At 45.4% G+C, this 26,305-nt stretch overlaps 1 protein-coding gene across 1 annotated transcript in view; it reads left to right on the top strand.

The window, feature by feature from the left end:
• The window catches only part of LOC120057743 (histone deacetylase 4-like), a 143,734-nt gene that overhangs the window by 108,082 nt on the left and 9,347 nt on the right, over window positions 1-26,305 (top strand). Inside the window, exons 18-24 of the mRNA XM_039006222.1 lie at window positions 1,159-1,205; window positions 4,889-4,996; window positions 8,100-8,155; window positions 8,331-8,418; window positions 9,299-9,418; window positions 12,374-12,471; window positions 24,340-24,458. Of these exons, the coding sequence (XP_038862150.1) occupies window positions 1,159-1,205; window positions 4,889-4,996; window positions 8,100-8,155; window positions 8,331-8,418; window positions 9,299-9,418; window positions 12,374-12,471; window positions 24,340-24,458 (636 nt within the window). The remainder of the gene's footprint in view (window positions 1-1,158; window positions 1,206-4,888; window positions 4,997-8,099; window positions 8,156-8,330; window positions 8,419-9,298; window positions 9,419-12,373; window positions 12,472-24,339; window positions 24,459-26,305) is intronic.

Here is a 26,305-nt window from a genome sequence, read left to right as displayed (position 1 = left end):
AAGACTTCCTCTCGGTTGGGAGAGTGAGAGAGACTGACTTTTTTGGCTCAAACACCTCACTATGACCGCTCTGGCTTTCATAGCCGAGTTAGCCTCTTAGCCAGCAGTGCCTGTGCAGTAAGGTAGTCATTACATTTGTAGACTTTTTTGGACCAGAGGCTCTCAGCCTTTTTTGGTTACCGTACCACCGAGTACATGGTGCTCTGCCCGGAGTACCCCTGAAGGACAACCTCATGTGCATTTTACCAGTAAGACTCATGAAAACAGTACCCCCTGTGGATAGGCCAAGTACCCCCAGGGGAACCACTGTTTTGGACTGTGTTCAACTGTGTGTGATTATGTTGTATATTCTGTCTTGCATCAATGGTGTGGGGGTGTGTGGGGGGGTGTGTGTGTGAGTGTGTGATGAGTCAATCTATGAGCGTCTGCTATATGAATTCATATTTATTCAGTGTTACGATCAACTCAGGGCCCACTAAGAAGAGTGAACGTTAACCTAGACACATTTTAAATGTTCAGGCCAAAAGGTGAAATGTTGCTAGCGTATATTCTCAAATCATGCAGGGTGTTGTATTAAGGGTTTGGGGTTTCCACTTGATGATGTTTTGCTCGAATTTGTACCGGTCAAGATGAATTTGTATCTCAAGGGGGGATATAATGTCTAACCTAGTCATCTTGCAGGCGCTTCTCGTCTGGAGGGACTAGAATACTTTCTAACATGCATACTGCATGACAAGGCGGTTGGACAACTCTTAGGTTATGTTACGGTATGTTACTTCATATTCACCACTATGGTATACAGTGCTGTCACAGAAACAATGGATAAGTGGGATGAAGGGGGGTACTGAATGAAGAGGAAAATGACAATGTGTCATTAATTTGTTGTCACAACAAGAGGGGAGAGGAGGGAAGAAAGGTTTGACAAAATCAAGTCGTTTACACTAAGAGAGAGAGGTTCGTCATTTTTCCCCCACCACAATTAAAATGGCATCTGTGTATTCTCGCCTCTGTGGAAGTTCACATGGTCAGAGTCTGGAGTTCATAGGTCAAAGGCACCTGCTGAATGTCCTGGGTGTCCATAAGTATTCTGGCGGTCCCCTCTAACCTCTCTCTCTCTCTCCCTCTCTCCCTCCCTCTTTTTCTCTCTCTCTTCCTCAGGTTCAGTTACTCCCATGTTTGTGAGGCTGCCTTGTGGAGGGGTGGGGGTAAGTCACTCTCTTCTACTTCTTCTCTTCTACTCCCCTGTAGAAATAATGAGAGAGAGGTGGATGGAAAATCAGACCAACATATTGACCTAGGGATCGACAAACACACATAACCTGAGTTCACCCACTCACTCCAATACGCACACACACACACACTCCCGGACACATATAATACCTTTACTTTCACAAGCACACTGAAGTGGAAGCACACATGTGCATGCACGTGCACCCACACACACAGACACCATTGTCACACCCCCCCCTAAGTGTCCCTCTGAACACACAATACACAGGCAGTGCACCCCCCCCCCCCCACCCACACACTCTACAACACACAGCATGTTTATAGAAAACATCTGGTCACAATTACCCACTCGACAGAAAGCAGAGCAACAGTTTTGGTTGCCTCTGGTGCTCCAGGGTGGTGTGTGTGCGTGTTTGTGGTGGGAGAACAAACAGCAACACTTTTTCTCTCTCTCTCTTGCTCTTTACCCCCCCCCCCCCCCCCCCCCTCACTCCTTCTCCACAGTTCTCTTCTCCCCACCCTGTCTCTCCCCCACCGCTCTCTCCCCCGCCTCTCTCTCCCTGTCTCTCCCTTCCCCTGTCCACCCCCCTCTCTCGGGGGTAGCTAGCTGGGTCTGTTACGGCGCCTGCTGGCGTTGGTAGGAAACAGAAGGGGCTCTGCTCTGTTTTATGGAAATGGAACTAAATTGTTGTCTTCCTGTAGTCCCAGCACAGCGCCTCCGCTCATCAAATTACCCTGTCAGCCTGAGCAGAACGAACCACTCTTTCATTCCAACACGCTCCCCCCTCTCTCTTTGGTCTCTGGGTCCCTCGCTTTTCCCTCTCTTTTATCCCCCTATTGCTCTTGGTGTTACTGGCGTGTGTCTTTCACTTCTTCTTACTCAGTCTTCCTCTCAGAAGTCACTTTTGTCAGGACTGCTCTACTTTTCCAGCGTTATGCTTTCTTCTCTGTTAGTGACTGGAACTGCTGACATACTTTGGCAGTGTCCCTCCCTCGCTCGATATTCTCTTTTACTTTCTTACACACTCCTCAGTTTGTCCCTCTGCATGTTGTCCCATTTCTTCTTCTTTGTTTTTTTTTTAGCTTGCTCACTTTATTACGCAATAACTTGATCACTCATTTCTCACTTGCTCGCTCGCTCGCTCGCTCGCTCACTCACTCACTCACTTCTCTGGTGCAGCCATCACTCTTCAGTCAACTCACCCTCTCTCTCCCCCGACCCATCTTCCCTCTCTTCCCCTCACCCCTCCACCCCAGTCTTCTTTTTATCACAAATGCGCCACAGACCCGTAATTCGTGACAAAGTCCTTCTTGGCGCGACTTGAAAAGGCCCACGTTTTCTTTTTTTTTCTTTCTCTAGCCTCGAGCGTTCATGCAACTGAAAGCCAAATGCAGCAGGCAGGGATCGCCACAGTCAATGTGTGCTGAGTCTGTCGGAGACCCCAAGGTTCACAGAAACCCTGCAGGTCCCCACACACTCCCTCTTTCTCTCTCCTCCTCTCTCTTTCCCTCTGCCAGGTGTTTCCTTCTCTTAAGATTATTCCGTCTCGGAATTCAGTTGGTCATCCCAGGTGTCTGTGTGTGTGTGTGTGTGTGTGTGTGTGACTTCAAGTTGGTTGCAGGGTCAACGAGGAGTTAAGCGTATCTCTGCTAAGTGTGTTACAGCGGTGTGTAGATTTTAGAGCTGTGTGTGGTGTTTGTGCAACAGTATGTGGAGCACGGAGTAGTGGTGTGTAGAGTGCGTGGAGGTGTAGAGATGTAGGTAGTTGTATGAAGTGTGTGCGTGTGTGCATGTTTTACTATACTTGTGGGTGCAAGAAGTCCTCACAAGAATAGTAAACCAACTAAAGTTCTGACATTTTGCCTGTCCTCACTTATAAAAAGCCTATTTCAGGGGTTAGGTTTAGGGTTAGAATTAGGGTTAGAGATTAAGATTAAGGTTAGGTTTAGGGTTAGGAGTTAGGGTTAGGGAAAATAGGATTTGTGTGTGTGAGAGAGATTGGGGCCACTCGGCAGGCGTGTGTCAGCATAATCAGCCCTGACTGATGAATGCCTGGCCTCTCTCTTTGACCACATAGGGAAACACACACACACACGCACACACACACACACACACACACACATTTCCACAACAGCAAGACTAGCAAGCTCCCCCCAACCCATCCCCCATCTCTCTCCATGTCTTCATCCCCTTGGTAATATTTCTCTCCATCTATACCCCCCATCTCTTCCAAACGTACTCGCTTGGCTCAATATTGACGCTCCATGTCTATGAATATACAGTAAGCCATCTCACCTCTCTCGTCCCCTTTAAAATCACACCTCTACTAGCATCCCCTTTGGGACCTCAGTAGAAGCACGTTCAAAAGACTCTCTTGGCGGACAAACGTGTGAAGAGCAAAGTACCTTCCCCTGCCCCTGCATTGACCTGTGTGTGTGTCTCAAACGGGAGTCATTCACGTCAGTTGGACAGACCCGTAACTCACTCTGAGGGTCTCTTTACTGCTGCCTCTTTTTGCTCAGCAATCAAGTCCCTTTTTTCCTTCTCTCTGTGCAAGCTGTGATATAATAGATTTGTAACACTGTGTGCGAGTGTGGTTAGGGGCTTTGTACTGTAGCTTGTGTACTCATGCCTCCTTTCACTCTCTCTACATCTGGAAGGGTTGCGAGGACAGATAGTACCACGACAATCCCGGTCCAACATTGTCCCATTGTATAATTTAACCTGTTTATATTGTACATTATACATCTACAATTTATATACAATTTGTATTGTCCCATTGTATTATACATTTAGGCTATACACAAACATTAAGAACACCTTCCTAATATTGAGTTGCACACCCGTTTGCCCTCAGAACAGCCTCAATTCGTCAGGGCATGGGCCCTACAAGGTGTCGAAAGTGTTCCACAGGGATGCTGGCCCATGTTGACTCCAATGCTTCCCACAGCTGTGTCAAGTTGGCTGGATGTCCTTGGGTGGTGGACCTTTCTTGATACACAGAAAACTGTTGAGTGTGAAAAACCCAGCAGCGTTGCAGTTCTTGACACAATCATTTTGCCTGGCACCTATTACCATACCCCATTCAAAGGCCCTTAAATCTTGTGTCTTGCCCATTCACCCTCTGAATGGCCCACATACACAATCCATGTCTCAATTATCTCAAGTCTTAAAAATCCTTCTATAACCTGTCTCCTTCCCTTCATCTGTACTGATAGAAGTGGATATAACAAGTGACATCAATAAGGGATCATAGCTTTCACCTGGATTCACCTGGTCAGTCTATGACATGGAAAGAGCCGGTGTTCAAAATGTGTTGTACCCTCAGTGCATATTTAAGCAATAATGCACGAGGAGGTGTGGTATATGGCCAATATACCACGGCTACGGGATGTTCTTCAGCACGACGCAACGCGGAGTGCCTGGATACAGCCCTTAGCCGTGGTATATTGGTCATATACCACAAACTCCTGAGGTGCCTTATTGCTATTATAAACTGGTTACCAACGTAATTAGAGCAGTAAAAATAAATGTTTTGCTGTACCCGTGGTATACGGTCTGATATACCATAGCTGTCAGCCAATCAGCATTCAGGGCTCGAACCACCCAGTTTATAATGTGCATTATATAAATATGCATTTGTGCTTGTGCTCACAGGTGGACAGCGACACCATCTGGAACGAGGTCCACTCGTCCAGCGCTGCTCGTCTAGCTGTGGGCTCCGTCGTGGAGCTTTGCTTCAAAGTGGCGGCTGCAGAGCTCAAGGTTAGCCTCATGTCCCTCGTCACCATGTGTTTGTCTATGCGTCTGTCTGTCTGTATGCCTATTACCAATGATAATGCCATCTCGCAACTGATGCTAAATGCTAATGCTAGCACCATCTCAGGTGAACAGGTGGCAGAGTGGAGCATTGATAATTAGACCTCATTAGCAGTGCTACCGCTAGCCCCACTCAAGTGAATGAAAGGGCTTGTGTATCTTCATTAATATAGCCTTGTTAGCCATACTCACTCTTAACACCTACAGACTCGGTAGGAATGCCCCACTCCCCACCGCAAATCTTTCAGACAGACACCCCCGCCTTCCCCTCCTGCCTTCCTGTGTCTGTGACCGTGCTGGATTATCACTTGAACCCCGCTGGCGACCTAGCGCATGGGCACCACTGAGTTGATAACGCTAACAGTCCCTGCTAACACACAAATTTAACCAGGCAATCAATCAATCAATCAAGTTTATTTTATATAGCCCTTCGTACATCAGCTAATATCTCGAAGTGCTGTACAGAAACCCAGCCTAAAACCCCAAACAGCAAGCAATGCAGGTGTAGAAGCACGGTGGCTAGGAAAAACTCCCTAGAAAGGCCAAAACCTAGGAAGAAACCTAGAGAGGAACCAGGCTATGAGGGGTGGCCAGTCCTCTTCTGGCTGTGCCGGGTGGAGATTATAACAGAACTATGCCAAGATGTTCAAAAATGTTCATAAATGACAAGCATGGTCAAATAATAATCAGGAATAAATGTCAGTTGGCTTTTCATAGCCGATCATTAAGAGTTGAAAACAGCAGGTCTGGGACAGGTAGGGGTTCCGTAACCGCAGGCAGAACAGTTGAAACTGGAATAGCAGCAAGGCCAGGCGGACTGGGGACAGCAAGGAGTCATCATGCCCGGTAGTCCTGACGTATGGTCCTAGGGCTCAGGTTCTCAGAGAGAGAGAAAGAAAGAGAGAACGAGAGAATTAGAGAGAGCATACTTAAATTCACACAGGACACTGGATAAGACAGGAGAAGTACTCCAGGTATAACCAACTGACCCTAGCCCCCCGACACATAAACTACTGCAGCATAAATACTGGAGGCTGAGACAGGAGCGGTCAGGAGACACTGTGGCCCCATCCGAAGATACCCCCGGACAGGGCCAAACAGGAAGGATATAACCCCACCCACTTTGCCAAAGCACAGCCCCCGCACCACTAGAGGGATATCTTCAACCACCAACTTACAATCCTGAGACAAGGCCGAGTATAGCCCACAAATCTCCACCACAGCACAAACCAAGGGGGGGCGCCAACCCAGACAGGAAGATCACGTCAGTAACTCAACCCACTCAAGTGACGCACCCCACCTAGGGACGGCATGAAAGAGCACCAGTAAGCCAGTGACTCAGCCCCTGTAATAGGGTTAGAGGCAGAGAATCCCAGTGGAGAGGCAAGTCAGTTAAGAACAAATTCTTATTTACCGTGACGGCCTACACCGGCCAAACCTGGACGACGCTGGGACTCCCAATCACAGCCGGTTGTGATACAGCCTGGATTCAAACCAGGGTGTCTGTAGTGACGCCTCAAGCACTGAGATGCAGTGCCTTAGACTGCTGCGCCACTCGGGAGCCTGCACACCGCATCAGAGCAGAGCTGGCTAATGGAGACGAATGACGGTTCCTCTCAGAGCCGTTAGTACAGCATGTTAAATTACTAACACTCACGTGGAGTTTCTGCTAGGACTAGTGGCTTCAACAAGCACTGTCACTCTCATTGTTATAGTAGAGTTGAAAGCATGATCTATTGTTATTTGAAGGTTGTGGTTAGGAGTGTATCAGTTGAAATGAGTACGTGTGCCATTGAGTGAACAACACTTGTTATTGTTACTGAGATGAGGGTTTGATTCAGTTACTTGTTTGATTCATTCACTGACTCGTTTGTTCATCCATTCATCTATTTATCAGTCACCCCAATGGATTAATCGAGGACATGGTCTCTCTATCTAGGAATGAAGACCTGAAATAATCATGAAAATTCCTGCACTCTACATAGGGGTTAGAGGTCACAGGAAGTTATCTCCTTGCCACTTAACACCATCTTAGCATACACACACGCAACCCCGGGGGGGGGGCAGACTAACATCACCTGCAACCCCCCTAGCCTGTCCGAGTCAGCATTCCATCAGCATCTTCAGCGTTTTTACATTTTTAAATCACATACTCTCGCTCTCACACATACAGCTCTTTGAAAGCGGCCCCTATCGTCAGACAGGATCTGAGTCCCTCTCCCTCTGCTAGAATAATATCCTCTGTGGACAGGCGAGGTGGAGTGCAGTAATCTACAGCAGCTGCCTCAACATCATTAGACTGGACTACAGGGACACAGGTCCCCTCACCATGTCCCTGCATACCACAGTCAGTCACGGCCCCCAAACACTGGGCGTCCCCATATTACACAAGGACCCTAAAACAGTCGGCGCGGGAGTCCCCTAGGTCCCCACATTAACACAGCATCCACGTCTCGCACTGCTACTCCCAGCTGACAGCCACACGTGTGTGTGTGTGTGTTTGTGTGTGTGTGGTGGCAGGGGTTGTGTCTGTGTCATCAGCAGTGTCTTACCCTCTGCCCTGTCAATGGGAAAACAATTAACTGTGAGCCATATCGGGATTTAAGGACAGAGAGGGAGAGAACTAAATATTGCATGGAGAAACTGGAATGCGTGCATGCGTGTGTGGGTGCACGGGTTGGTGTGCATATATATATATGTGTGTGTAAGCGGGTTTTTTCGTGTGGGCGTTTTTGGGGTTATGCGTTTATCTGAGTAGGAGTGTATTTCAGTCTGACTGCTCAAGGGCTTATTGGGCTCCCAAGTGGCGCAGCGGTCTAAGTCACTGCATCTTAGTGATAGAGACACCCTGGTTCAAATCCAGGCTGTATCACAACCTGCCATGATTGGGAGTCCCGTAGAGCAGCGCACAATTGGCCCAGCATTGTCTGGGTTTGGCCGGTGTAGGCCGTCATTGTAAATGAGAATTTGTTCTTAACTGACTTGCCTAGTTAAATAAAAGTAAAATAAAAATGATGGGTAACATGGTTCCGTCTTCTCTGATTGGCAGAATGGTTTTGCTGTAGTCCGGCCCCCTGGACACCATGCAGAGGAGAGCACACCTATGTAAGTCCCACCCCTTTTATGTTTCTTCCTTCTCATTCGATCAGATCTTGTTGACATCATTATGGAACAGTAGAGAGATTTTGAGCAAAATCAAATGTTCAGAACCTGTCAGACTCACAAAGTGTATATAATTTTTTTCGCTCCCCCCCTCGTCTCTTATCATTACATTACATAGGGGATTCTGTTACTTCAACTCAGTGGCCATCGCAGCTAAACTCTTGCAGCAGAGGCTCAGTGTCAGTAAGATCCTGATTGTGGATTGGGTAAGTTTACCTTGGACTTCCTGTGCTTCCACACAGAATAAGGCAATAAATAATGTGACCTATCTTTCAAAAAATGTTTTTTCAATGTTCTGTGAGTGTAATATTAAGACAATACATCAGGGTTCTATATCTATGAAACACATAACGTCAGTCGTTAGAATCTGTCATATTGAAAATAGTCCACATGCCCGGGAAGAGATGGCAGCTGGATGTTGGTAGGATCATTGCTGGGTTCACTATACGGCTTCCCAAAGCCTTTGAACCTCTTTTCATTTCCTGCCATTTTTCACTGAGAGAGACTTCTACAACTAGCCCTGTCATCCAGGCAGCAAGCACAGTTTTCTTTTTACTCCTTTTTTGTATTAGAAAATGTCTCGATGTAGAAACGTATAAAGCAGGGGGAGACTGTAAAAAAGGACACTCGGTTAAAAAACGAACCTTCTTTAAAACGTGTCAATTGTATGAGATAAAGCCTCAATATAGAAGCTTAAGTCACTTTTTTTAATGTTTGACTATGTGGGAAGGTCTGTTAAAATGAAATGGATGTCGTAGCGATGGGATTTTTAGGACTGACTTAACCCAATTGATTGCCGAAAACATATTCAACCCTCTGAACCGGTCACAAAGAGTTTGTAGGGTTGTGGTATGTTAGATAGTGGCTAAGCATGGCAATTGATATAGTTTGTTTCAGGGTGTCCACTTTTCTACTTTGGTGTAACTCTTCTATGTCCATCTGACGACTGATTCAAGTTCGATGTTGTTGCTTAGCGCACAATGCTTATGAATAGGTGTTTAATGTGAAGACCTGATCCAAAATCAGTTGTTAGAGTCAGGGAGAAAACCTAAACCTGCCTACCCCCGCCCCTCTCATATCTGTCAGGATGTTCACCATGGCAACGGCACACAACAAGCGTTCTACAGCGATCCCAACGTTCTCTACCTGTCACTCCATCGCTACGACGACGGCAACTTCTTTCCTGGCAGTGGAGCGCCTGATGAGGTGGGTGGCAGAGTTGGGGATACGCTCGCGTGTGTGTGTGTGTGTGTGTGTGTGTGTGTGTGTGTGTGTGTGTGCCTGCGTGCACGTTTGTCTATGTTCACTTTGACAAGCGCTTACTGTTCTTCACATCCCTGGCACACATGTAGACAGACACTGGTAGCTCAACTGCCTGCACAGTGTGCAAGATCTCAACACCAATAGTTTCTGTGTGTGTGGTTACAGTAGGCTAACATATGTCAATGGCTTTAGGAACAGCAGTAACATCAGGCAGGATTTAGGCTACCAAATGCCTAGCCAGTTGTAGCTCAATCTTGGGTGCAATGATCACATTCCCACACTGACTAACTGTGTGGAGGCTCATTGATATAACGTTACGTTAGCCTAAGAGCTACAGTAGAAAAGTTATAAATTATATAGCTGTCGGCTATAATGGCCACGACTTACCGTTCTTTGTGCAGCTTCAAATGTCGAACCAAGTTGGAAATTGTTGCGCCTCCGTCTGTAATTTTCTTCCCGCATTAAATGTAAATGTATGTTTTGCAAGTTGCATTCCGTTTTTTGTTGATACAGTGGCGTCTTTATATCCGAAAATAATAATTTTGGGTGTCATCTTTCCAAGGGCTTCATCTGAATTCACCCGCCGACGTTCCTCTGCACTGCCACGCACAACTTTTTGTCAGCTGGCACAATTTGATTGGCTGCTGTCCGATTCAAACTGTAATCCGTTAAATGAAGAGTTGATGCGCTGCACACTTTTTTTAATAGCATAATTTTTTATATTTGGGCTTGGGGATGGTATCAAGTCAGGTCGAGTCAAAAGGCTCAAGTCCAAGTCAAGTCACGAGTCATTGGTATTAAAGTCAAAGTCGAGTTGCAAGTCATCATATTTGTGACTCGAGTCCGACTCGAGTCCAAGTCATGTGGCTCGAGGCCATACCTCTGTTATTCAGAGTATTCATAACATGGCTAACTTAGCTAGCTAACATACATTTAGAGAAAACAAGTTACATTAAGTGGCTAGCTAGCGTTAGCAATGTTTGGTGGTCAATGAGATTGAGAGCTAACGTAAACTCACCCCATTCCGTACAAATGTGTGCAACCGCAACATTCAAACGAGGCTACAAAGAAAACTAATGGGACTGTAGTGACTGTGTTGACTTCAAAATCTGAGGTGTGAACTAGGTTTCTATTCAAGCGTTGATCGACATGGTAATGGCTCTATAGTATTGGAGAAAAGTTGTAAAAACGGACCCTCCACTACATCGTGACGTGTCATGTCGTAACGTACAGCACGCATAAAGCAACTATTTCTGTCTTACAATCTCTCTCCACCAGGTGTAGCACTTCTCTCATCGTTTAAAAACAAGAAATGGACAGTGACAGGGGTAAGGGGGGGATACCTAGTCATTTTTTGCATCATCATTGCATGCGATCATCATTCTCAAAGCCGCTGTTTACTTCTAAGATCACTTTAGCACCGCCCTAAAAACCAGATTCAAATTCGACACAAACCTTCAAATAGGTATCTAATGACACATTATATAAATTCTTTATAGTGTTTTATTTACATTTTAGAGGCGATAAGGTGATAAGTTGGACAGATCGAGTGAAAAAAAGCAATTTTCCCACACAACATCTCTCCTTCTCACTATCACACATTAGTTTCGCTTCCCCACCCGCCATTTAAAAAAAAGACCCGACGGGGCTCATTGCCTGCTTGAATTATGCAGAAACGGGCAGCGTTTAGGTCATGTAATTGATCATGTTGGAAAGGGGAGAAATTGTGCTTTACAATGATATTGACATTACAGTTGATCTGGAAGTATTACGTTTTTGGGGCGCTAAAATAAGGGCAATTGTACGGACCAAGGCGATGTACGAGTTTACGTGAGTTTACTATAGCTAACTAACCAACAATGTAACAAAAGTATAATTTCGGATTTGAACAACTTCCTCAACAGGCTCTGCATTTAAGGATCACAGTAACAAGTACTCCTGGTTCAATGTTCAATTATTTAGCCATTTAAACAATTCCTTTTCTAAAGAAAACTGTTTTTCCCACTGTCCTCACTGGCTTTCATGCATTTAAAACGTGAGCTTGTTTGAGCAGTGTTGTCAACAATTTTTCAGTGAGAGGTCGCTAATGGCTTCTTAATTTGTCGCTAAAGTTGCTAGATGACGACATCACAGCACCAATTTACGGTACTGCTGCGGTCCCCGTTGCACAGACAGCCTCTCCCATTCGTGTTTGCTGCAAAATTAAGTGGCTAAATACGCTTAATGCTATCAAAACCATAGAAATGCTCGCAACTCCTCAAAGGCAGCCTGAAAAGTAACTGCATTTGTCGCTTGCCTCTTTTACCAATAAAAGTCGCTAAATTGGCAACACACTGTCCGAGGTGTCGCACTCGACGATAGTTGCTCTCCATTGGGAGCGCTGTGATTTGTTGCGACAAAATTCTGGGGCGTTGCTTAAAGAAGGGTCAATCGATTTTTGGAAATGTTCCTGTTATTCGTATCCAAAATGGCAACACAAAGAAAACTCAATTGTTGTTAGTATTCCTTGGTAATTGCTACAATATTATATTGGCAGTCATCTAACATCTCCTGATTCAGGTTTCTTAATGATGTGGTCATTAGCAAGGCCTTCTACCACTTAGGTCAGATTATTATTGTTGCTTGTAAAATGCCCAGACTTAATGTAAAAGTGTGTTAGTGTGTTAGTGTGTGTGTGTATGCGTGCGTATACTAGAGCGCGTGCTCTCGTCTGGCAGGTGCAGTCTGAGCTTTGACAGGTAAATGGCAGCAATCCCAGCAGTATTTTCCTAGATGGAGGCTGTTCTACAGAAGAATTGTCTAGAGTGTGTAATAGTACAGTATATGCATGTCGTTTTGCTTGAGTGTGTGTGCATGTTGTGTATGTGACTAACCTATGTTGTGTTGTGTGTGTTGTAGGTGGGCACTGGGGCAGGTATGGGCTTCAATGTGAACATGGCTTTCACCGGGGGACTGGAACCACCCATGGGAGACGCAGAGTACCTGGCTGCCTTCAGGTAACACACATGTCACACACAGACTAGCTACCACAGAGTATGATGAGGATTTCTTATGCTAGGAACATCAGCGTCAGAAATCAAGAGGGAGAGAAAGAGAGAGGAGCCAGTTTAGTGGTGAATTTACAGCGGTGGGGGTTGGCTGTTGGTGTGTAAAGTGCTCAGGGAGCACTTGGCTGAGGAGAGAGGTGTATATCAACAGACTGAAGGTCCCAGTGCTCAGTTTGTCCTGACAGTTCCCAGCTCTGGAACCATATACACACTGCTGTCATGCCTGCAAGTCTACAGACGCATATTAAAGGGATGATTCACTTTAATATCACTCAATGCCTTCTTGACGTTAATGTAGATGATTCCGGATGTTGTCTTCATCCAAAGATTTCAACTTAAGCCGAAGTGACTGATAGAGTAAGCTATTGTTAGCGTTAGAATATAATACATATTAACAGTTGATTGCAGATTCAGGACAACTGTAGATGTTTTTGAGGGGGTAGAAATGTAGATGAACTAAGAAAACGGATTGGGTGATTCATGTCAAATATCCCTGCCAAATTGGAGGCACAAATACAACCATGTGAACATCACTTGGGGTCAGACCTGGGTCAAATAATTTAATATGCTTCAGGTGCACTTGATTTAGTTTGCCCTGTACAATGCAACCCAATGGATAGTCCCAAAAGTGTGTATATTGTCCACATATTGTCTATTTTTACAGTGATAGCTATTAGCAGGATACAGTACGTCAATGTTACATTCAAGGCAGAAATACTGAGAGAAGTGTAACTAACAAAAGGTCATGTTATGCCATGACTGTATGGAATTCTCTCATCGTCCAAAAATAACTGAACTCATGATACTGTAATGCCTCCTTTTCACAGCTTTTGAGTGGCCTCTATATGGCTGAGAGGCAGGGAGGCTTGAAGTATGATGTGTTGTAATACATGGCCGAGTCAGGCCTTGTGGCAGCCTCTTTTATATGCCAAGCAGGCTGATGCCAGGGCTGAACTCCATTAGGTCCGCTCTCTGGGGCTATTTATAACCCACCTACACACTCATACTTTACACACACACATTACATGAGCATGTGCATATAAACATCCAGTAAACACACAACACAACACACACACACACACACACACTCTTGCAGGCATACACACCTACCCGTACACACACAAGCATACATGGCATTGCATGCAAGCATAAACTTACATACAGTACATCCACACACACACTCACACACACGCAGACATGTGGTTGGGGCGCAGGGCAGAGGGTGATTCACTTTGAAGATGAGCCTGTCTGGCCAATTGGTCTGAGCTGTCGGTGCAGGTAGACAGAAGACACACATCAAACCACTCTGTCTCAGTCTACTGACTGGCTAGCTGCACGCTATACTATACTAACCAGGACAATGTGCCCTGCTAATGTACCCCAGACCTCCACATAACCCTGCTCCTCACGTAACCCCACACTGACCCTCTCACATCCAGACAGATGGATCACATGCTGTACAAGCCGCAGTATGGTATGTTCATATGGATGTGTACAGTATACAAGAGGTGGGACATGATACATATTAGGGCGCATATGTACCTATATACTGTATATACATATCTATGTCGACAAATCCTCAAGCACTGTGCCCCCACCAATGTGTAGCACGTCTTCAGGTGTTGTCTCTTGTGTTTTTGTATATAAAGACACATTTTATGCGTTTATGCTCAAATCTGTCCTTTGTTTTTAAACCACCCTGCCACGTTATGTTGGCGCTGCACTTGATAGAAGGGAAATTGTTTGGAAAGGGTAAGAAATCTTGTTTGTTGATACTCTGTGACAATGTAGTAGTTACAGATTTCAGACTGTGGGAAACATTGGAGTCAACATGGGCCAGCATCCCTGTCGAATGCTTTCGACACCTTGTACAGTCCATGCCCCAACGAATTGAGGCTGTTCTGAGGGCAAGAGGGGGACCTATGGCCAATAATCTGAAAGGCTGATACCGAGCAAAGTCCATGACCTTTATGAGATAAAGGATTGATGTGCCCAATCTTAAATGATACTGTAGCCCCTACCTGTTTTTATGTAGACCTGAATGAGATGCGGTAAGTACACTAAATATGAAATCAGCAAAGACAATTATAGAAAGCGCTTTTGTGAAGAAAAGACAGAGGCGGGGGAATCCCCTCAGGGATTGTTTGTGCGTCTCCGGGAGCTGGCCAGGCGCTGGATACCACCAACGGAGCACACAGTTGAAACTGTCCTGGATGTTATCGTGCTTGAACAATTCCTTCTGATGATTACATCTGAAATCAGAGTTTGGGTTTGGGAAAGGGACCCGAAGTCTGCTGCAGAGGTGGCGCGTCTCGCAGAGGTCTACATGTCTGACCAACGGGCCTTTTTCCAATGCAAACACAGTGGCAGCTGCTTGACCCAGTCGGTTTGTGGGATAATCCGGGACACATAGTAAGACACAACACACAGTCTTCTTTTAATTGGCAAAGGGACCGTAGGTGTTTTTCTTGTGGCCTAGTAGGACATAAGGCAGACAACGTAATGTATGGCAGAGCTAATGTGCTTTTGTGCTACTTGCCTACGTCTAGTTTATGCCCTAGTGAGTTGCAGGTTAATGAGCAGCTATGTGAGGTGTTTCTAAATGGCAAGTTGTTGATGGCTTTGGTTGATACTGGCAGTACACAAACACTCGTTAGGGCCGGTCTAATTTAAGTTAGTTGCAGATTATGGGCCTGTAGTACAGGTTATGTTTACTGTGCATGACCATAGGTGCATGACCATAGGTTCATTCTGTGTGAAGAGATGGTTGATGGCCATATGATGTTGTCCTAGGGACTGATTTCCCCATATTGTCAGAGTTGCTAGAGCCAAAGCAGCGTCTACAGCACCTAGGGACGATATTGGGGTAGATCCGAAAGCGAGGCTCACTATGAATGGAACCAAGTGTGCTGTGGCCCGAGAAGAGGTCTTGTACTTGAGTTTCCACATTGGCCCAGAGGGCATGTGCCCTCAAGTGGACAAAGTAGCAGCCATCCAAAACAGTTCTTCGCCTAGCACACGAGCTGCGGGTGAAGTCCTTCCTGGGGCTCGAACTGACGTTTTGTGCCAGACTTCTCAGATGTGGCCCTACCCGTAGAATGAACTGACCAAAACCAAAGAGCAGAAACAGTTCCTGTGGACCACAGCCTGTGAAAAGGCATCCCAGAGTCCCAAATGGGTGGTATGTAGCCATCCAGTTCTGGTCAGTCCAGACTTCGCCAAGCCTTTTGTGGTGCAGACTGATGCATCCAACGTGGGGCTGGGAGCTATGCTAGCTCAGGGAGAGTCGGACAGGAGAGATCTGTTCTGTTCATCGGCTGAAAATGGAAATCACATGAGTCCAGGTATTCAGTGGTTGAGAGAGAGCACATCGCACTGAAGTGGAGCATCGAGAGCTTGAGGGTATTACCTTCTTGGTAGCGCTTTCCTTGTCCAACATAGTTGCAGACTATGTTGGACAAGGAAGCCCTTCTGTACTGCCACATGTACCATGATTTGTTTGTTATTTTCAGCCTGAGGGCCATGTAAGAAGCTATATTAAATCTTCCTTTACTCAGTTTTTGTTTTATGTCCCTTAATAAAAAATAGCAAAAAGGTTCAAATGATTGGGTGATAGGTTGGCGCCAAATCTGTATCTCCACTGCGCTGTACCAGCACCATGGACAGTGTGTGTGTGTGTGTGTGTGTAGGGAGGCTATGGAAAGCCACTCGGCGGTTAGGTATGACTCCATAGAGTTTCCATAGAAAGCATGGAAAAACACTCCTCATCTGTGGTCGGCTACGTGAATAACGAGGTAGGTTACGTGAATAACGAGATACGCCTCTGCCTGTAATAATTTGATTTATAAGGAGGGGGTCAAGTTTACGGTTGAAGCTGCTTCACTCAACTCTGCCTCACGCCGCACCACTATAGAGTTTAGTTAGCTTCTGAGCTTTCTGTAAAAGGTGTTAGTGTTATTAGCCTATTTAGCTCTAACCAGCTAATCTACCGCTGCCACGATGGATATCAGAAATCAAACCACCAAGGCCGCCGCAAAGCCCAGCAGCGACGATGCTGCCGAGCTCCAGCTAGCGCCGCGTGAAGAGCCCACCCCCGTGTTTGCAGTAGGCCGGCATTGCGTAATTTATTACGTGGGTGGATGGAATTTGATCCACAGAAGTGCGGTATCGCATCGGCTGTGTACAGCTGCATTCACATAGGCTGTTTGTAATAGGTGAATTACCCTATCTAGCTTGTAGCCTATATATTCATTACCAAACAGACCTTTCTTTACTGTGTAGGGCACGGAGATGGGCTACAGATTTCGCGCCAACCTGTCACTTCAAAAGCACTCAATGGTCTCGGAGTCTCGGCATTTGCACGTTATGTTTATTGTGGTATAACGTGATATAAGCAGAGTTCAATATAATTCCAACGCAAGAACCCCCCCCCCCCAAAAAATGGTGCCCCCTCACTGATGTCAACTACCCCCTTAGACCCTGCGCCAGGATAAAGTGACTGTCGACTTCTCATAGGCTAGGTGAAGATTCCACCACTTTGATCCACCTATCCAATCCTATGAGATGTACACAAGTAGATGGAGAGAGAGGGGAATTGATTTGACATGTTTTCTTACACTTTCCATGCCAATAAATCTTCTTGAATTGAACTGAGAGAAGGCGGGTCGGGGGGCTAGCTTGGGGGAGTAGGGGCTAGGGGTCAATTTAGGAGTGACAGGGATGTGGGTCTTCCCCTTATTTCACCCAGCTGGCCCCCGGCGCTCATCAATCCCACAATGCTGCAGTGAGTGTCTCCTCAGCCTCTGATTTACAGCACCCAGAGGAAAATGGCCAGCACAGCCCAACAGTCCATATATCTACTCTCCCGCCATCTCTCTCTATCTTTCCCTTTTTTACGTGTACATTTTAGTAATTCATCAGACGCTCTTATCCAGAGTGACTTAAAGTAGTGAGTGCATGCATTTTTTTGTTTCTTTTCATACTGGTCCCCCGTGGGAATCGAACCCACAATCCCGGCGCTGCCCTTTTACACGTCCCTCTCTCTATCAAACACACTAGACGTAGACAAATCCACCCCGTCGCACTCCTTATTCTCTCTCGCTCTCTCGCTCTCAGCCAGTGCCACATTGCATTTGCAGGGGATCAAGCCTGAGCCTCCAGAAAGGGAGGAAAAAAAGATAAGAAAATTATCCCCTAATGAAAACCAGAAGTCCCGTCTCTCTCTCCTTCCCTCACGCTCCCTCTCTCATCATGAACTTGGGGAACAGAGAGGAGAATTGAGCTTAATTCAAACCAGCTCTACACAACGTGAGATGACAAGGCTTTGAAGTGTGTCGGAAAAGCCTTTGAGCCTGACATGTAGGCATCGCTAGCGTTAACCCTTTGTTGGTTAGTGGGTTTGGGCGGTATGGTTTTCAGTTTTTTTTGGTGTTCAGTCAAGCTATAGTATCTTCCTCCTCATTCACTGCCCTTGTTTAGGACTCCACTTGAGAACACACCACACACCCTGGTGGGGTGTTCTGCGGAGGAGAGGTTAAAGAGAGGAATGGAAAGGAGGAGTGGAAGATGGAGAGAGTCCCTAGAGAGGGAGGTTTCCCTGGTTCTTGTCAACGCCACTGAGTGAACAGCTGCCTCCATTTCTGAAAGCGTGTTCGCGTGTGTGCATTTGTGTGTGTGCGGCTGCATGTCTTAGCACTCAAAGCATTCAGGGAATGGGGGAAATGATGAGGACTTGGGTGAACTATGAGTGAACAAAGTCCCTTACCCCTACACAGACTTCTCAGGCCCCCAAAGAGTGCTCATCTTCCTGCTCCATCTAGTTTATTCCCTCCCAAAGTGAAACAACACAACCTCACTGGGGAAAAAGGTAAAGAAAACACTGCAGGTGAACGAGAGAGATGTGGCTCATCTCATCTTCTCATATCTGTGAAAAATCCAATAGCTTCAGGAATGCCCCAGCAAAGATCAGAGGAGGAGGATCATTAATAATTAACATAGTAAGACTCCAGAGCCACTTCTGTGGGAAGGTTGACGTGTTGGGCGACCACCTGCGGAACTGATCTTCAGGGTGTTTCAGTGGTCTCGATGAGCATTATAGGTAGAGCGCATTGAGTAGGCACACGTGCGTCGTCGATATCTTGTGCGCAGGTACATGCGCGCACTGTATATTTGTACGTGTGTGCATGCATGTGTTCTTATGCATATGCGGGTGTACACACTGTGTGTGTCTGTGTGTGTTTCTCAAAATGAATACTACCGCGCTCCAAGCATGCAAATTGGAACACGGGAGGGTCGGAGTATGAGTCCAAATCAAGGTATGTGAAATGGAGCACGGAGGGCACTTCTCGGATGCGTACTCCGTTTGTTGATATTTTGAAGCATGCGTCAATGCAAGCTTCAACGCAAAGTATGTACAGAAATAGGACGCAACCACGTAAAAAACAACATTTCTTTAAATTATTTGAGCTGAAGTATGAGACAATCAACTCTAACTTCAGAACAAAATGTTGCCCTTTCTCATATGTTGCCTAATGACAATATTTTATCTTGATATGTTAATAAATACATACTGTGTTCATTTTGGCATGTTTACATGCCTACAATGCCCACTGTAGTGTGCATAGATTGCAAGCCAATAGAAAGTCAATAGCTTGCTACTACTGTTCGCTAGCTAGATAGCCACGAAGAATTGGTAGCTAGCTACCCGCGAAGAATTTACATCTACCTTACATTATTTTTAGGTGATTTTTGCCTGTTTAACTAGCTGGCGAGCTAGATTATTACAATTCACATATTGATAGCTGATTATTATGAGGTAAAACATTTTGTTTTATGTATGTTTTGTTTGGTTTCCATTGTTGCAATTGTCCTGGCTGTACGATGCTTCTCAGATGTTATGTTTTCTGCGTTCTCTACACTTTCGTCCTCACAAGAACGTATTCAAGAGAACATCCTCGGAGAATGCACTCCGAGCACGAGAGTGTGGAGCACAGTAGTATGCATATTGAGATACACCCTGTGTGTGTATGTGTGTGCGTGCGTGCGTGATGAGGATATTACAGTGGGTCAGGGGGATTTGGGTTAGGCCTGACTGTCTCAGGAGAAAGAGGTGTTCAACCCTGAGGCTTAGCAGGTCCTCCCAAAACAAAAACGCTCACACACACTGCCGGGATACACAGACACACATACCTACACAGTCCAACCAAGGTCCATGTATTGAAGAACACACTGAATGTGCAACAGGTAATGCCTAACCATGTTGTAAGCACATTTTATTCAACTTTATTTTTCCTTAAAGGCGCAATGTGTAGAAATCACTCCATCATTCCAGGTGTGGGATCCTAATTTGATCACCCTGTTGCAGGAGAACTTTCCTGCAAAGCAGGACATTTTAAACGTGTAGTATATTTGAGGTTTGAAAAGGCTTCTGAAGTTTGTAATTTACATCCATTAATTATAATTCAAAGAACAAAAATAGGACAGCACTCTGGTGAATAAACTGAAATTGACATATTTTTATTGCTGCACAAACATTTTGGGTATGAGCCCTTCTTCAGCGTGCAATGGCAATCAATGTCACGACAATACCACACACAGGTGGGTAAATTGATAAATTCTCAGTCAGTATTGGCCCAATCAAGGGATCCCAGCAGAGGGAGCTGTGGGGAAAACATGACAATCAAATAAAGATAAAAATATATAAACACAATACAGATACTGTACATTATGATGTCATTGCCTAAATGTTTGTCCTACATATTTATAACTTACAACCAAAAAACAAGAAAAAGAACATTCCTCTTTAAGGCCTGCTAGGGAAGAAGTTCCTACGTAATATCCAATATGTCTCTCTTTGGAGAAGTAATTTATCTCTATCGCCTTCCCTACATGGTACCTTCACCATTTCAATGCCCATATAATGTAAGGCACTTAGTTTGTGATTATGGTTATTGAAATGCCTGGCAACAGGTGATTTTTCATCATGGTTGTGAATGGAGCTCTTACTCTCACATGTCCTTGTCTTAAGTTCACGTTTGGTCTTACCCACATCATAAAAGTTACAGGAACACCTTAGGAGATATACAACACATTTTGTGTTACATGTTATTCTACCTCGAACCTTTTATCCTCTCACCCAAATGTGGATGGATAAGAGAGTTCACTCTGATCATGGCAGAACAGTGAACACAGTTGTAACCAGGGAAATTGCCATCAGGAATGATACACATGAAATGCTATGTTTTTTTCTTAGGCAAATCTGACCTTACTAAACAATCCCATTCATTTTGAGGTCTCTTATAGCAAAACCTCGGGGGGGGGGGGGGGGGGGGGGGGGGATTCAAACGCTTTACCAAAGTTGGAGTCGCTGTGCAATATCTATTAACCACTTCCTTGATCAACCTTGAAATGGGACTGTAGGTGGACACCAAAGTTGCAGAGGGAGGAGAGGAATTCCTTTGACGTGGTTCCAATATTGCATTCCACTCAGTTTGTCTTACTGTCTTAAGGCAATTGTTCCATAATTCTTCTTTATACCCTCTTGTTTTGAATCGTTCACGTAAATCCGTTCAAAAGTTTGGGGTCACTTAGAAATGTCCTTGTTTTTGAAAGAAAAGCAAAAAAAAATTGTCCATTAAAATAACATCAAATTGATCAGAAATACAGTGTAGACATTGTTAATGTTGTAAATGACTATTGTAGCTGGAAACGGCTGATTTTTAATGGAATATCTACATAGGCATACAGAGGCCCATTATCAGCAACCATCACTCCTGTGTTCCAATGGCACGTTATGTTAGCTAATCCAAGTTTATCATTTTAAAAGGCTAATTAATCATTGGAAAACCCTTTTGCAATTATGTTATCACAGCTGAAAACTGTTGTTGCATAGGCAAGTCAGTATAACTAGGCTAGTCAGTTTAGAAAAAAAATGTTTTTTACCATGACAGCCTACACCGGCCCAACCCGGACAACTCTGGGCCAATTGTGCGCCGCCCTATGGGACTACCAATCACGGCCGGTTGTGATACAGCCTGGATTCAAACCAGGGTGTCTGTAGTGATGCCTCAAGCACTGAGATGCAGTGCCTTATACCGCTGCGCCACTAGGGAGCCCAGCTGGTAAAATAAAAAGACGCAGAAAATAAACTTAACTTAAGGACAGGAAGCATGGAAATAGCACACATAGAACGGATCTACCGCTTATCAGACTTGCTTTCCATGAGAATGACAAAACTATAACTCACATTTCTATGTGAATTTGGTCGGGGTGCACACAACGCTACATGTTGCGCCTTTAATCTGAACAAACACATTCGGTGTGACTGCGCAGTCGTGGCAGGTTAGAGCAGAGCAGTATACATTTCCCCTTGATATCCAAACCAGAGCACACCTCAGCGACGACACTTTACAGGCAGGAACTAGCTGACGGAGGCAGTAGGGTTTTGGATCCGACCCCACAAACCCAGGATGTCCCATAGCAAAGACGGCCTCGTAAATATATTTCAAACGTATTATCCGCCGGCATAATTAACCAAGCGTTTTTCATCTACCACATAGATATCCACTGATTCACGCCTATAAAAGCCCTCGTTTCCACTCACACTTGCTCTCTAATTGATCGCTCTGGCTTTCCCAAGGTTGTCGTCTGTTTTAGAGGGGGTTTGTTGATGGGGAATTTGATGATGTGAGCAGTTTCTGATGGAGGGATGACGTGTGTGTGTGTGTGTGTGTGTCTCCAAACACATTAGATCTGAGGGAGGTTGGGGAGGGGGTAGTGTGTGATGCTCCGGTCACCACGGTAACCGTCATACTTACTTAAGCTCCCCCCCGTCCAATCTTGTGGCTGGCCACATGAGTGCCTGTGGCCAGCTCACTCTTTGGGTTGGGGTATTTTATGTGCTTGATATTAATGGTGTGTGTGAGCACTTCTAAGCAGCTGAACAAATATTTCCAAGACATTACTACTCGGTTCATCTCTTTTGGATATTTGCAGCCTACATGTATTGCAACCACCGGGTCATGCTATCATTATCTTACTCTCATTTGGTCTCAATCATTCTCTCCTTCACTTCCTCATTTTACTCATCTCTTACTCATCTTCCTTCCTTCTGTCCACCATCCCTGTGCTTTATATATTACGCTGCCCGCTGAGCTAGTGCCAGAGGCATGCTGACACAGTCCGTGATGCACACACTCCGCTGTGTATCTCAGCTGTCTTGGGTACCAAGCCTCCTAAAAATACCGCCTCCCTCTCTCTCCCTTTGGGGGGAGGCCACCGCTGCAGACAGCTGTGTGTGTGTGTGGGTGGGCGTGGTTTGCCCATTGGAGGCCTATAATTGTGGCGACGAGAGCAGGATGGAAATAAAGTGAGCCAGGAGACAACCGCCATGTTCCTGAGGTCAGCAAAGTAGAGGGTTCCTACAACATGACCCTGAGGCACCCCCTCACACAGCACCAATACTCTGCCTATCCAAATACTGCCGGGCCCCAAAAAGCACAGTGTGCTCTACTGCTTGTACCAAACACACAGTTGCACTGGGAGAGCCATTCATACTGTCACTCAGATAAGTCACACGGAACCTACACGAAAGATGCCCTGTCACAATGACAAACATTGTCACAAGTTGTCACAGGCACGTTTGTTATTAACATTCTATCTCAAACCGATTCCTCTCAGTTCAACGACAATGTTGACCGCATAAAATGATTTACACAGGTGGTTCAAGAAAGCTTTACTTAGAGTACAAGGAGTACAGCGAACACTCTAACTATAGCCTCAAAAGATGGAGGTTGTTTCCCAAATGGCACCCTATTCCCTATATAGTGCACTACTTTTGACCAGGGCCCATAGAATAGGATGCCATTTGGGACTCAGCCTGAGTCACTGTAACCACGGGTCGCTGTATCAAAGAGATACATTTGTTATCTATCTATTTTCCTTCCTCCAGCTGTGTGAGAGATGGCAGATTGTAAGGCCTCACTCGCCACACCCACACAGCCATCAACACAGACCAACGAGAGAGCCTCTCCTCCGAACTAAAGTATCATTGTGTAATTGTGTATTATTTTTCTCCGGTTCACTTTCACTACTACCTGACATGTGACCTCCTTGCTCTCACACTTTGTAGTTTGGGGGTTTCTACGGCCCTGTTTTTTGGAGAATGTTCCTCCCGACACCAGATTTGTGGCTTTGATTCCTGAATGTGAGGTTATATGTTGTTTACTGAATGTTTGGATTAAAGTGGCTGCCAATTGGCCAGGTACATTGCACTGTAAGTACTGTATGTGGTTCATAGACGGCTTAGCTGACAATGTCCGAAAACGATACGCACACTTCAATGGGTCAGAAGGCTGTCGGTTGTTGTAATTCTGGATGGCTAGTTAGCTAACAACGACAAGAAGCTGCCACGTGGGGAATAGTAGGTGTCTCGTTTCAGCTCGCTGTATCTTATTCTTGATACCATGTCTTGGTTTGACTGACACGTCTATGCTAATATGGCAAAAACTGTAACAATGTATTTGAGAGACAACAAGTTCTCATTGTGCAAATTGATTAATGTTTTCAATAAACATTGGAGATGAAATATAGTTTACATGTTGTCAACAATCTAAGCCAACCCTGTCTGTTTTGCCCCATAGTTGCGCACGTGTCGGTTTTGTTGCTAAACAACCAACCCGTCTATAGGTTTGCGTGGACAGTACCAACATCAGCCTCTAGGTGGTGTCTACCAGTAGGTATGTTTAGGTTAGTCACTGAAGGTGATGATGGCACTGACTGCTTCTTGTCTCACTCTCACTCTTTTTTACTCCTTCACAGGACGGTGGTGATGCCCATCGCCAATGAGTTTGCCCCCGACGTGGTGCTGGTGTCGTCTGGCTTCGATGCCGTGGAGGGCCATGCGTCACCCCTGGGAGGGTACAGGCTGACAGCCAAATGTAAGTGACTTCATCCTTTTCCCCTTTCTCTCCACCAACACACTCGAATCTGACTCGAGTCACCAATTTGATGACTTGACCTGACATAAAATAAATAACCTTGACTTGGAGCCTCAAGACTCGGGATTCGACTTTGACTTGAGACTGATGACTTTAAATTATCATGCCATTATCATGTAACGTTTTGACACTCATTTTGTGGCACAGAGTCTCCGTGGATTACTCTCCATGCAGCCAGAGACAGTAGCCGCAGCATCGGACCTTGCAAATGAAACGTGCAACATATTGGCTAGTGAAATGCACAATTGGCACTGATTGGACCAGCAAACTGTCAATCAACACAGGTCGGGTGAACTAGTGAACAGATTGCTGATTTGCTGTACAGCTATAGGATCGGGTGCAGCGCAAAGATGAAGTTGTAGGGAGAGAGGATTGCCATAATAAATAAAAATGCAGCTCCAAAAATAGTTTGGTGATCAAGAATAATAACTGTTTACTTTGCAAGCTCACCAGCAATGGGGCATCAAGCAACAATTAGGCCTACTAGCTGGTCTTTTGGAATGTCAAAATTGGTTGAAATTGATCATTTACTTATGGCGCTTGCATTTGAAATTTGTTGTTAAAATGTATTATTACTAGGGCCTCCCGGGTGGCGCAGTGGTCTAAGGCACTGCATCACAGTGCCTTCGAGACTCTTGGTTCGAGCCCAGGCTCTGTCGCAGCCGGCCGCGACCGGGAGGTCCATGGGGCCATGCACAATTGGCCCAGCGTCGTCTAGGTTAGGGAGGGTTTGGCCGGTAGGGTCTCATCGCGCACTAGCGACTCCTGTGGCGGGCCGGGCGCAGTGCGCGCTGACCAGGTCGCTAGGTGTACGGTGTTTCCGCCGACACATAGGTGCGGCTGGCTTCCGGGTTGGATGCGCGCTGTGTTGAGAAGCAGTGTGGCTTGGTTGGGTTGTGCTTCGGAGGACGCACGACCTTCGTCTCTCCCGAGCCCGCACGGGAGTTGTAGCGATGAGACAAGACAGTAACTACTAACAATTGGATACCACGAAATTGGGGAGAAAAAGGGAGTAAAACAACAAATACATATATTATTACTGTGGTGAGGATGCACCATAGGCTTGTCTCCCCACTTGCGATCTCCAAACTCAAACGCTGTTCTTTGCTGTTGCTTTCACACATTTAAATGCATATGTGCTAAATCTATATTCCATCTATTCCTACAATAATTGCTAGCATGTAATCATTCTATACCGGTGTCGTTTATTGCAACACATTTCTGTTTGATAAGATAGATTTTCATTCAGCCAACCATTTCTTACCCTCTGAGCGGGCGCAATGTTTATTGTGCACATGAATGTTAACAAGACTCATGAGGTAAAAGTTGTGTTTATTTAATTCAATGTCTGGTTTCGTTTGTTCATATTTCCGGGTTATGTCGGAGTTTCGTGTGTCTGTGTCCTACTGTATGTCTCTGTCATTCTGGTTGTGCGTAATAGGAAATAGGCTAGGTGGCCTGAGCGCAATGCTTTGGAGTCAGTGTGTTGAATAACAGAGAAAAGTATTGTTTCCATGTATGAATGTTGAGGAAATATCGTTAATAATCATTAAGTCTGATTAAGAAAAATATACCAATGTAACAATGGGTGTGGAAATTGCCTTTTACATTGTAGAACCAGTTTATTGGTTGTAAATACCAATGGGGTAACTGTATGGTCCTGGGAGGGGCCAAGTGAATATACAGTATGTACCTGTTTGAGCTATTATACAGTTTGGATTTGTTTTCTCAAGGGGAGGCTGTGCAGTCTTGCCCTCCACCTGTCCCGGTTCAGATAGGACAAGTTA

This window comes from Salvelinus namaycush, chromosome 13, assembly GCF_016432855.1.
Source record: "Salvelinus namaycush isolate Seneca chromosome 13, SaNama_1.0, whole genome shotgun sequence".
Lineage (NCBI taxonomy): Eukaryota > Metazoa > Chordata > Actinopteri > Salmoniformes > Salmonidae > Salvelinus > Salvelinus namaycush.
This window is presented reverse-complemented; position numbering and strand designations above follow the sequence as displayed.